The 13,266-nt window shown below is 58.5% G+C and overlaps 2 protein-coding genes across 3 annotated transcripts in view; one reads left to right on the plus strand and one right to left on the minus strand.

Annotated features, from left to right (window-relative positions):
- Positions 1-789, plus strand: part of TONSL (tonsoku like, DNA repair protein) — a 42,433-nt gene extending 41,644 nt beyond the window's left edge. The window contains exon 25 of one of the 2 annotated variants that reach the window (XM_080609846.1): positions 522-789. In XM_080609846.1, coding sequence (XP_080465972.1) covers positions 522-697 — 176 coding nt within the window. In that variant the 3' untranslated portion in view covers positions 698-789. The remainder of the gene's footprint in view (positions 1-521) is intronic. The other variant, XM_080609847.1, reaches the window with a different exon arrangement.
- On the minus strand, positions 706-8,610 carry VPS28 (VPS28 subunit of ESCRT-I). The gene is made up of 9 exons (XM_080609848.1): positions 8,137-8,610; positions 7,949-7,977; positions 6,971-7,008; positions 5,348-5,437; positions 5,137-5,242; positions 3,140-3,241; positions 1,171-1,224; positions 1,005-1,096; positions 706-928 (listed from the first exon to the last, which is right to left on the minus strand). The coding sequence occupies exons 1-9, from the start codon at positions 8,171-8,173 to the stop codon at positions 811-813; spliced, it is 666 nt and encodes a 221-aa protein (XP_080465974.1). The 5' UTR covers positions 8,174-8,610; the 3' UTR covers positions 706-810.
- Positions 8,611-13,266: the final 4,656 nt, after the last annotated feature.

Raw genomic sequence — 13,266 nt, forward strand, 5'->3', positions numbered from 1 at the left:
ATAGAATCAAATTGGGATTTGGATGGGATTGGGATGGGGAGGAGGATGGAATGAAGTACATTGGGAATGGGAGGGGATGGGATGGATGGAGGGAACGGGATGGGGATGAGGGTGGGATCAGATGGGAATGGGATTGGGTTGAGTATGGGGATGGAAATAGGACTGAATTGGGACTGAGATAGGATTGGGATGGGGATGGGATGGGTGGGATTAGATGGAGATGGGATGCGGTTGAGGATGAGGTTGGAAATAGAGAGGACTGGGATGGGGATGGAACGGAATGGTTTAAGTTGGGACTGGGGATGGGATGGGGCTGAGGATGGGGATGGAGACGGATGGGGTTGAGGATGGAATGGGATTAGATAGGGATGGGATACACTGGGAATGGGATGAGGTGGGATGGGAAGGGCTGGAGCAGGTGCAGGATGGGCTGGAGCTGGCATGGGATGGATGGGCTGGGCTGGAGCAGGGATCCAGGCTGGACCACAGCTGGGACCCGAGGGCATCTCCCTCCCTTCCAGGCTGCTCCGTGGAGGCCCCATTGGACGACCCCGACTGGTCCAGGGCCATCGGCCGCATCCGGGACCTGCGCCTGTGCGGCCGCAGCATCGCCCATCCCTATCCCGGCGGCGCATCCCGGCCCCTTCCCACCGGGAGCCTGGCGCGGCACCGGAAGCTCCTCTGGAAGAGCCCCTGACGTGGGTTTAATCCATTACATCCCCCCCGTTCATTCACCCATCCCGGTCTCGGTGCTTTGTGGATGCAGGGATTCAGGGATGGGTTTTATTGGATGGAGCCGGCTCCATGGGCTCAGGCGTGGAGGAAGCGGTTGAAGGCGTTGTAGGCAGATTCCAGGTCAAAGAGCATCTGCCGGACCTGGGAATCATCCAGCTCATCCGAGGCCGACATCCCGCTGAGGGTCTGGAGCCTGGCAAAACCAACGGGATCCGTGCTTGGCATCCGGGATCCCGGCGCTGGGGGGATCCCGGCGCGCTGGCGCTCACCATTGGTTCACTTTGTGCCTGCCTTCGAAGTCGGGGGGGAGGTGGCTCATGCGGTTCATGGTCTCCATCAGCTCCCGCAGGTCCGGCTGGATCTAGGGAAAAGGGGGATTTGGGATCGGGGGTGTCCAATGGGAAGCACGGGGCGGGGGGGGGGGCGGAGCCCGACCTCGTCCATGGCGCGGATCTCCAGGCGGAGCTTGTCCATCACGGTGATGAAGAGCTGCAGGAGGAGGGCTCGGGTGCACCGGGAGCCGTCTCCATCCCACCCAGAGCCCACCCAGATCCCATCCAAATCCCTTCCAAGTCCCACCATTCCCATCCAAATTCCATCCAAATTCCATCCAAATTCCACCATTCCCACCCAGATCCCATCCAAATCCCACCATTCCCACCCAAATCTCACCATTCTCACCCAAATCCCACCATTCCCACCCAAATCCCACCATTCCCACCCAAATCCCACCATTCCCACCCAAATCTCACCATTCCCACCCAAACTCCATCCAAGTCCCACCATTCCCACCCAGATCCCACCCAAATTCCACCATTCCCACCCAGATCCCATCCAAATCCCACCATTCCCACCCAAATCTCACCATTCCTACCCAAATCCCACCATTCCCACCCAAATCCCACCATTCCCACCCAAATCCTACCATTCCCACCCAAATCCCACCATTCCCACCCAAATCCCACCATTCCCACCCAAATCCCACCATTCCCACCCAAATCCCACCATTCCCACCCAAATCCTACCATTCCCACCCAAATCCCACCATTCCCACCCAAATCCTACCATTCCCACCCAAATCCCACCATTCCCACCCAAATCTCACCATTCCCACCCAAATCCCACCATTCCCACCCAAATCTCACCATTCCCACCCAAACTCCATCCAAATCCCACCATTCCCACCCAAATCCCACCATTCCCACCCAAATCCCACCATTCCCACCCAAATCTCACCATTCCCACCCAAATCCCACCATTCCCACCCAAATCCCACCATTCCCACCCAAATCTCACCATTCCCACCCAAACTCCATCCAAGTCCCACCATTCCCACCCAGATCCCACCCAAATTCCACCATTCCCACCCAGATCCCATCCAAATCCCACCATTCCCACCCAAATCTCACCATTCCTACCCAAATCCCACCATTCCCACCCAAATCCCACCATTCCCACCCAAATCCTACCATTCCCACCCAAATCCCACCATTCCCACCCAAATCCCACCATTCCCACCCAAATCCCACCATTCCCACCCAAATCCCACCATTCCCACCCAAATCCTACCATTCCCACCCAAATCCCACCATTCCCACCCAAATCCTACCATTCCCACCCAAATCCCACCATTCCCACCCAAATCTCACCATTCCCACCCAAATCCCACCATTCCCACCCAAATCTCACCATTCCCACCCAAACTCCATCCAAATCCCACCATTCCCACCCAAATCCCACCATTCCCACCCAAATCCCACCATTCCCACCCAAATCTCACCATTCCCACCCAAATCCCACCATTCCCACCCAAATCCCACCATTCCCACCCAAATCTCACCATTCCCACCCAAATCCCACCATTCCCACCCAAATCCCACCATTCCCACCCAAATCTCACCATTCCCACCCAAATCCCACCATTCCCACCCAAATCTCACCATTCCCACCCAAACTCCATCCAAATCCCACCATTCCCACCCAAATCTCACCATTCCCACCCAAATCCCACCATTCCCACCCAAATCTCACCATTCCCACCCAAACTCCATCCAAATCCCACCATTCCCACCCAAATCCCACCATTCCCACCCAAATCCCACCATTCCCACCCAAATCTCACCATTCCCACCCAAACTCCATCCAAATCCCACCATTCCCACCCAAATCCCACCATTCCCACCCAAATCTCACCATTCCCACCCAAACTCCATCCAAATCCCACCATTCCCACCCAAATCTCACCATTCCCACCCAAATCTCACCATTCCCACCCAAATCCTACCATTCCCACCCAAATCCCATCCAAATTCCAACATTCCCACCCAAATCCCACCATTCCCACCCAAATCCTATCCAAATCCCACCATTCCCACCCAAACCCCCCCACCCCCCGGCGCCGTACGGAGACGATGTCGGCGATGCAGCGGTTGAGGTTGCCTTTGTCGTCCTTGATGGTGATTGGCCGGTCCTCCTTGATCCGCTCCATGGCCAAGGGGCAGTCGAGCTGGGGGGGGGGAGCCACCGTGAGCGGCACAACCGAGCCCCGGGGCTGGGCTGCAGCCACCACCACCGATGTCACCGGTTGTTACCGGTTGTTACTGGTGTCACCGGTTGTTATCGGTTGTTATTGGTTGTTACCGATTATTCCTGGTGTCACCGGTTGTTATCGGTTGTTATTGGTTGTTACCGATTATTACTGGTGTCACCGGTTGTTATCGGTTGTTATTGGTTGTTACCGATTATTCCTGGTGTCACCGGTTGTTATCGGTTGTTATTGGTTGTTACCGATTATTACTGGTGTCACCGGTTGTTACCGGTTGTTACTGGTGTCACCAGTTGTTATCGGTTGTTATTGGTTGTTACCGATTATTACTGGTGTCACCGGTTGTTACCGGTTGTTACTGGTGTCACCGGTTGTTATCGGTTGTTATTGGTTGTTACCGATTATTCCTGGTGTCACCGGTTGTTATCGGTTGTTATCGGTTGTTACCGATTATTCCTGGTGTCACCGGTTGTTATCGGTTGTTATTGGTTGTTACCGATTATTACTGGTGTCACCGGTTGTTACCGGTTGTTACTGGTGTCACTGGTTGTTACTGTTGTTACCATTTGTTAGCATTGTCAACGGTTGTTACTGGTTGTTACTGGTGTTACTGGTTGTTACTGGTGTTACCGGTTGTTACTGGTGTCACCGGTTGTTACCGTTGTTACTGGTTGTTACCAGTGTCACCGATTGTTATTGGTTGTTACTGGTTGTTACCAGTTGTCCTTAGCTGTTACCAGTTGTTACCAGTTGCTGCTGGTTGTTACCGGTTATCACTGGTTGTTACCAGTTGCTACCAATTGTTGTTGGTTGTTACCAGTTGTTAACAGTTGTTACTGGTGTCACCAGTTGTTACTGGTTGTTGTTGGTTGTTACCGGTTCTTACCGGTTGTTATTGGTTGTTACCAGTTCTTGTTGGTTGTTACCGGTTGTTACTGGTTGTTACCGGTTGTTGTTGGTTGTTACCGGTTGTTACTGGTGTCACTGGTTGTTACCAGCTGTTATTAGTTGTTACCAGTTGTTGCTGGTTGTTACCGGTTGTTACTGGTGTCACTGGTTGTCAACGGTTGTTACTGGTGTCACCAGGTGTTACCAGTGGTTGTTGGGTGTTACCAGTTGTTACTGGTTGTCATTGGTTGTTACTGGTGTCACCAGCTGTCACCGGTTGTTCTTGGCTGTTACCGGTTGTTACTGGTGTCACCAGCTGTCACCGGTTGTTCTTGGCTGTTACCGGTTGTTACTGGTGTCACCAGCTGTCACCGGTTGTTCTTGGCTGTCACCGGTTGTTACTGGTGTCACCAGCTGTCACCGGTTGTTCTTGGCTGTTACCGGTTGTTACTGGTGTCACCAGCTGTCACCGGTTGTTCTTGGCTGTTACCGGTTGTTACTGGTGCCACCAGCTGTCACCGGTTGTTCTTGGCTGTTACCGGTTGTTACTGGTGTCACCAGCTGTCACCGGTTGTTCTTGGCTGTTACCGGTTGTTACTGGTGTCACCAGCTGTCACCGGTTGTTCTTGGCTGTTACCGGTTGTTACTGGTGTCACCAGCTGTCACCGGTTGTTCTTGGCTGTTACCGGTTGTTACTGGTGTCACCAGCTGTCACCGGTTGTTCTTGGCTGTCACCGGTTGTTACTGGTGTCACCAGCTGTCACCGGTTGTTCTTGGCTGTCACCGGTTGTTACTGGTGTCACCAGCTGTCACCGGTTGTTCTTGGCTGTTACCGGTTGTTACTGGTGTCACCAGCTGTCACCGGTTGTTCTTGGCTGTCACCGGTTGTTACTGGTGTCACCAGCTGTCACCGGTTGTTCTTGGCTGTCACCGGTTGTTACCGGTTGTCCCGGCTGCCCCCGGCTCACCCGGAACCGGCGGCAGAAGTCATCGATGGAGCTGATCTCGTTCCCTTGCACCTGCTTGAGGGCGGCTTTGAACTGCACCAGGAGGCGGGAGCAGGCGGCCGTGTACCTGCGGTGCGGAGGGGGGGGACACACATGGGGGTCCCCAGCACAGGACCCCCCGCAACCCACCCCATCGAGGGGCCGCCATGGGGCCGGGGACCCCCGCACCTACTCGTTGGGGGTGACGCAGTCCTTGATGTAGGCCTTCTCCAGCGCCTGCAGCGTCTTGACCACGGCGAAGAGCTCGGCCATGTTATCGTACCTGCAAGGGCAGCGGGGCCGTGGGGCACGGCATGGAGAATGGGGGCCTCGGGGGGGCGGTTGGGCTGGGGCAGAGGGAGCAGGGTGGAGATGGAACAGTGATGGGGAATGATGGGCGATGGAGTCCCAGGGAGGGCTGCGATGGAGGAGGCAGGGATGGAGAACAGGAGGTTATGATGGAGGAGGTGGGACCAGGATGGAGAGGAGGGGACCAGGATGGAGAGGAGGGGACCAGGATGGAGAAGATGGGACCAGGATGGAGAAGATGGGACCAGGATGAAGAGGAGGGGACTAGGATGGAGAGGAGGGGACCAGGATGAAGAGGAGGGGACCAGGATGGAGAAGATGGGACCAGGATGGAGAAGATGGGACCAGGATGGAGAAGATGGGACCAGGATGGAGAGGAGGGGACGATGATGGAGAGCTGTGTCTCAGGAAGGACCATGATGGAGAACAGGGGTTGTGATGAAGAAGATGGGACCACAATGGAGAAAAGGAGACAGCGATGGAGAGCAGGGCCTCAGTAGGGACCATGCTGGACCATGGTGGCCAAAGAAGGACCATGATGGAGAAGTAGGGACCATGATGGAGAAGAGGGTCTCAGGAGGGACCACAATGGACACCACTGTCCAGGAAGGACCAGGATGGTCCAGGATGGACAATGGGGTCCTAGGAAGGACCAGGATGGTCCAGGATGGACAATGGGGTGCAGGAAAGACCGGGATGGTCCAGGATGGACAATGGGGACCTAGGAAGGACCGGGATGGTCCAGGATGGACAATGGGGTCCTAGGAAGGACCGGGATGGTCCAGGATGGACAATGGGGTGCAGGAAGGACCGGGATGGTCCAGGATGGACAATGGGGTCCTAGGAAGGACCGGGATGGTCCAGGATGGACAATGGGGTCCAGGAAGGACCGGGATGGTCCAGGATGGACAATGGGGTGCAGGAAGGACCGGGATGGTCCAGGATGGACAATGGGGACCTAGGAAGGACCGGGATGGTCCAGGATGGACAATGGGGACCTAGGAAGGACCGGGATGGTCCAGGATGGACAATGGAGTCCAGGAAGGACCGGGATGGTCCAGGATGGACAATGGGGTGCAGGAAGGACCAGGATGGTCCAGGATGGACAATGGGGTCCTAGGAAGGACCGGGATGGTCCGGGATGGACAATGGGGTCCAGGAAGGACCGGGATGGTCCGGGATGGACAATGGGGTCCTAGGAAGGACCGGGATGGTCCAGGATGGACAATGGGGTCCAGGAAGGACCGGGATGGTCCAGGATGGACAATGGGGTCCAGGAAGGACCGGGATGGTCCAGGATGGACAATGGGGTCCAGGAAGGACCGGGATGGTCCAGGATGGACAATGGGGTCCAGGAAGGACCGGGATGGTCCAGGATGGACAATGGGGTCCAGGAAGGACCGGGATGGAGCAGGTGGGATCCTGATGGACCCCATGGTCCCCATCCCTGCAGTGGCCGCTGGCGCCGCTCCGGGTCCTTCCCGTTCCCGCGCGGATCCGGACTCACTTCTCCCGCTCCCGGGCGTTCTTGTAGAGCTTCACCTCCTGCAGGAGACCAGGACACAGGGATGGGATATGGGATACAGGGATGGGATATGGGATATAAGGATGGGATATGGGATACGGGGATGGGATATGGGATACAGAGATGGGATATGGGATACGGAGATGGGATATGGCATACAGGGATGGGATATGGGATATAAGGATGGGATATGGGATACAGGGATGGGATATGGGATACAGGGATGGGATATGGGATATAAGGATGGGATATGGGATACGGAGATGGGATATGGGATACGGGGATGGGATATGGGATACGGAGATGGGATATGGGATACGGAGATGGGATATGGGATACAGGGATGGGATATGGGATACAGGGATGGGATATGGGATATGGGGATGGGATATGGGACACGGGGATGGGATATGGGATATAAGGATGGGATATGGGATACAGGGATGGGATATGGGATATGGGATACGGAAATGGGATATGGGATACAGGGATGGGATATGGGATACGGAGATGGGATATGGCATACAGGGATGGGATATGGGATATAAGGATGGGATATGGGATACAGGGATGGGATATGGGATATAAGGATGGGATATGGGATACAGGGATGGGATATGGGATACAGGGATGGGATATGGGATATAAGGATGGGATATGGGATACAGGGATGGGATATGGGATATGGGGATGGGATATGGGACACTGGGACATGGGGATTGGATATGGGATACCAGGATGGGATAAAGGGACATCAGGACAATAGGGATGGGACAATGGGCTATGGGGCCATGGGGACACAGGGATGGGACATGAAGACACTGGGACACGGGGATGGGACACAAGGATATTGGGACACAGGATGGGATACGGGACACTGGGATGAGACCCAGGACACCGGGATGGGGACACGGGGACACAACACGGGGGGGGGTGTCCCTGTCCCACGGCCCCACTCACCTCGTACAGCTCCGGCTTGTTCCCAGCGGCTGGAATGGGGATGGGAAGCGTTGGATGGGGCAGGAGGACCCCGCGGTCCCCCCCCCATTGACCCCTCGGTTCCCCCCATGGGCGCTCCCGTTCCTCCCCCATTGAGCCCCGGCTCCCCCCGGTACCCGGTGCTCCCCCCCCCCCCCCCCGGGGGTCACCTCCGAGCCCGGCCGGGCCCGCGATGCCGTGAAACATCCTCGGGGCCGCTCCGGGCCGATCGGGTCCTTCCGGAGCCGCTCGGGTGGGTTCGGGTCCTTCCGGAACGGTTCCGGTGCGTTCGGGTCCTTCCGGAGCCCCTCGGGTGGGTTCGGGTCCTTCCGGAACGGTTCCGGTGCGTTCGGGTCCTTCCGGAGCCGCTCCGGTGGGTTCGGGTCCTTCCGGAACGGTTCCGGTGCGTTCGGGTCCTTCCGGAGCCGCTCGGGCGGGTTCGGGTCCTTCCGGAACGGTTCCGGTGCGTTCGGGTCCTTCCGGAGCCGCTCGGGCGGGTTCGGGTCCTTCCGGAACGGTTCCGGTGCGTTCGGGTCCTTCCGGAGCCGCTCGGGTGCGTTCGGGTCCTGCCGGGACCGTTCCGGTGGGTTCGGGTCCTTCCGGAACCGGTCCCGACGCCGGCCGCACTTCCGCAAGATGGCGGCGGGCCGATGACGCGGCGCTCGGCTCGTGGCGCCTGAGCCCGGATCGAGGGAGGCGGCGATCGACTGCGAGGGGAGGGCGGGAAAAGGGGTGGGGTTGGCGCGAAATTCGTGTTTTGGCGGGAAATGGGGTGGGTTTGCTGGGAAACGGGATGGTTTTGGCGGGAAATGGTGGTCCTGAGGCGGAAAGAAGATGATTTTAAAGGAAAGAAGATTGTTTTGGTGTTAAAAATGATGGGTTTGGTGGGGAAAATGATGGGTTTGGTGGAAAAGCGATTATTTTAGCAGAAAAAGGGTGATTTTTGGGAAAATGTTGGGGTTTGTTGCAAAAAAAAAAGCGATTTTGTTGCCAAAAATTATAATTTTGTTGGAAAATTCCTTAATTTGGTAGTAAAAATTATGGCTTTGGGGGGAAATGGTGGGGTTTTTTTGGTGGAGGAAAAGTTGGGTTTGGAAGGGAAAGAATGGGTTTGGGGGGGAAATCATGCGCTTGATAGGGAAAACCAAGGGTTTGGTGGAGAAAATGAAGGATTTGGCAGGGAAAATTAGGGTTTTTGGGAGGAAATGGTTGGGGTTTAGGAGAAAATGGTGGTTTTGGGGGGGGTGTGGTTGGTTTGGTGAGGAAATGGGAAGTTCTGGGGGGGAAGTGGTGGTTTTGGCAGGGAAAGGTCCCAGGAGGAGCCGCAGCCCCATCCCACGGCCCAGGGCAGGGCAGCGCTGCAGGCAGGGGTCAAACAGTGCAGGCAGAGAGCAAAGCACAGGCAGGAGGGGAAGCGCTGCAGGCAAGGGTGGGGGAAGCACCGCAGATGTGAGGGCAGCCGCAGGCAAGGTGCGGGCAGGGGCAGGAGCAGCCGCAGGCAGGGTGCGGGCAGGGGCAGGAGCAGCCGCAGGCAAGGTGCGGGCAGGGGCAGGAGCAGCCGCAGGCAGGGTGCGGGCAGGGGCAGGAGCAGCCGCAGGCAGGGTGCGGGCAGGGGCAGGAGCAGCCGCAGGCAGGGTGCGGGCAGGGGGTGGGGGGGTTCCAAAGGCAGCAGCGGCCGGAACCGGAGGAGCAGGAACGAGGAAGAGGAGCGGGGGGGGTGGGGGGGGGTGGGGCGAGGCCGGCCAAGGGGCGCAGGGAGGCGGCTGCTGACGTCAGCATCGGCGTCATCCCGATAGGGCCCGATAGGGGCAGCAGCGAGGTCACGGCCGGGGCACAGGAACCGCGGGGGGGGCAATGGGGGGGTCGGGGGGTCCGGGGCTGTTGGGGGGGTTCAAGGGGGCTCCCTGCTGGGCTGGTGCCGGGAAAGGGGAATGTGGGAAATGAATGAATCCTGGCCGGGGGGGGTCGGGTTGGGGGGGGGGGTGGTGACGTCATGGCAGTGACGTCATTGCGGCAACGGTGCTAAGACAGTGATGGTGTCAAGACAGCGATGTCATCATGATGATGTGGCTATGAGGATGATGTCACCATGATGATGTCATGTGACAATGACATCAGGATAACTGTGATGCTGGGATGAGAATGAGCCATGAGACAGCCCAATGATGGTGTCAAGATGGTGATGTCAAGGTGATGACGTTGAGATGATGGTGTTGAGATCATGATGATGTTGATGATGAAATGATGATAATGAAGAGATGATGATGTTGAGATGATGATGATGATGTGATGATGATGAGATGATGTGATGATGATGAGATGATGATGATGAGATAATGATGATGTTGAGATGATGATGAGATGATGATACTGATAATGATGTTGATGATAATGATGATGATGTTGAGATGATGATGGTGAGGCACTGTTGTTATGGAGACAATGATGACATCAGGACAACAGCGAGATCAGGACGATGAAGATGACATCGAGATGCCAACGAGGTCAAGACAATGATGCTGAGACAACAATGGCGATGATGATGATGATGGGGTCAGACAACGACGACGACGTCAGGGCCACGACGTTGAATGATGGCGACATTGGGAAGATGATGCCAGAACAACGATGACGCTGATGATGATGCTGTGAAGCCAACGACAACGTCCGGCCAATGAGGTCGAGGCGGTGACGACGTCAAGACGGCGATGTCGACATGAGGACAAGGTTGACGCGGTAACGATGGCAGGATGAGGCCCCGATGCCAACGGGTCCAGACCACGGTGCCGAGACCACGATGGTGTTGATAACGGCGTTCGTTGATAACGGTGACGAGGACGAGGTCGAGGCGATGACGTTGGAGCGATGCCGATGTTGAGATGACGCCGATGGATCCAGGGATCCATGGGCTGGAAGCGACCTGAAAGCTCCTGCAGCTCCTGGAGCAGCTCAGCCAAGGCTGCGCCCAAGCCGGCCTTGAACCCCGCTCAGCCCAGAGCAGCGCCCGGGGGACTCCAGCCCCAGGGCCTCCTCCTGCCACGTCCCCAGCGCCGCGCCCGGCGTCCCCGCGCTGCCGCCGGTAACCATTAACCACGGAGCGGCTGGGGCGCTGCCGCCGGCGCTCCCGGTTCGCTCCCTCCTGCCCGGATCAAAGCCGGCGCCGGGCCCGGCCTGGACTTTGGCTGCGGGGCCAGGTCCTGGTGATGGTGGCACCGCGGGGACACCGGGACGGGACGGGGGGGACCGGGGGGGGCCAGGGCTCTGCCTGGCGGGTGCTGAGGGACCAGGGTGGGGACGGGCAGCACCCAAGTGTGAGCCCAGCACCCATGAGCCCAGCACCCATGAACCCAGCACCCATGAGCCCAGCACCCATGAGCCCAGCACCCATGAGCCCAGCACCCATGAACCCAGCACCCAGGTGTGAGCCCAGCACCCATGAGCCCAGCACCCAGGTGTGAGCCCAGCACCCATGAACCCAGCACCCAGGTGTGAACCCAGCACCCATGAACCCAGCACCCAGGTGTGAACCCAGCACCCAGGTGTGAGCCCAGCACCCATGAGCCCAGCACCCATGAACCCAGCACCCATGAGCCCAGCACCCATGAACCCAGCACCCAGGTGTGAACCCAGCACCCATGAACCCAGCACCCAGGTGTGAACCCAGCACCCATGAGCCCAGCACCCATGAACCCAGCACCCATGAGCCCAGCACCCATGAACCCAGCACCCAGGTGTGAGCCCAGCACCCATGAGCCCAGCACCCAGGTGTGAGCCCAGCACCCATGAGCCCAGCACCCAGGTGTGAGCCCAGCACCCATGAGCCCAGCACCCAGGTATGAGCCCAGTACCCATGAGCCCAGCACCCAGGTGTGAGCCCAGCACCCATGAACCCAGCACCCAGGTATGAGCCCAGCACCCATGAGCCCAGCACCCAGGTATGAGCCCAGCACCCATGAGCCCAGCACCCATGAACCCAGCACCCAGGTATGAGCCCAGCACCCATGAGCCCAGCACCCATGAGCCCAGCACCCAGGTGTGAGCCCAGCACCCATGAGCCCAGCACCCAGGTGTGAGCCCAGCACCCATGAGCCCAGCACCCAGGTGTGAGCCCAGCACCCATGAGCCCAGCACCCATGAACCCAGCACCCAGGTGTGAGCCCAGCACCCAGGTGTGAGCCCAGCACCTTGGGGTGAGCCCAACACCATGACTGAGCACCCAGATTGAACCTGAGCACCCATGGGTGAGCCCAGTACCCCTGACTGAGCACCCAGGGATGAGCTGAGCACCCAAGGGTGAGCCAAGGACCCGGATGGACCCTGAGCACCCATGGGTGAGCCAAGGCCCTTGGCATGAGCTCAGCACCCAAGGGTGAGCCCAGCACCCGGCCAGACGCTGAGCAACGAGCCCAGCACCCATGGGTGAACCAAGGAGCCGGATGGACCCTGAGCACCCAAGGGTGAGCCAAGGCCATTGGCATGAGCTCAGCACCCAAGGGTGAACCAAGGCCCTTGGCATGAGCTCAGCACCCAGCTATGAGCCCAGTACCCCTGACTGAGCACCCAGGGATGAGCTGAGCACCCAAGGGTGAATCCAGAACCCGAATGGTCCCTGAGCACCCAAGGGTGAGCCAAGGCCGTTGGCATGAGCTCAGCACCCCAGGGTGAACCCAGCATCCGGCCGGACACTGAGCACCCATGGGTGAGCCAAGGCCCTTGGCGTGACCACAGCACCCAGGTATGAGCCCAGTACCCTTGGCTGAGTGCCCGGATTGAACCTGAGCACCCACGGGTGAGCCAAGGCCCTTGGCATGAGCTGAGCACCCATGGGTGAGCCCAGCACCTGGATGGACCCTGAGCACCCATGGGTGAGCCAAGGCCCTTAGCATGAGCTCAGCACCCAAGGGTGAACCAAGGACCCGGATGGACCCTGAGCACCCAGTGCTGAGCCCAGCACCCATGGGCGAACCAAGGACCCGGATGGCCCCTGAGCACCCATGGGTGAGCCAAGGCCCTTGGCATGAGCCCAGCACCCGGCCGGACGCTGAGCACCGAGCCCAGCACCCATGGGTGCACGGAGCCCCCGGGGCCGATCCCTGCTCCGTTGCCGTGACCCCAGCGCCCATCAGCGCCCGCGTCCCCCGCTCCCGGCCCCGCAGCCCCGGGTGCCCCCGCACCCCCCGTTCCCAGCAATCGTTAACCCGGGGCCGTCTCAGCCGCAGCCAATCCCCGCCGGCGCCGCGGCCGCTTTTACAGCCCCGACGCGCGGCGATGGGCGCAGGTCCCGGCCCCGCCATGGCCCC

The sequence above is a fragment of the Psittacula echo genome, assembly GCF_963264785.1.
Source record: "Psittacula echo genome assembly, chromosome: 2".
In the NCBI taxonomy this organism is placed as follows: domain Eukaryota; kingdom Metazoa; phylum Chordata; class Aves; order Psittaciformes; family Psittacidae; genus Psittacula; species Psittacula echo.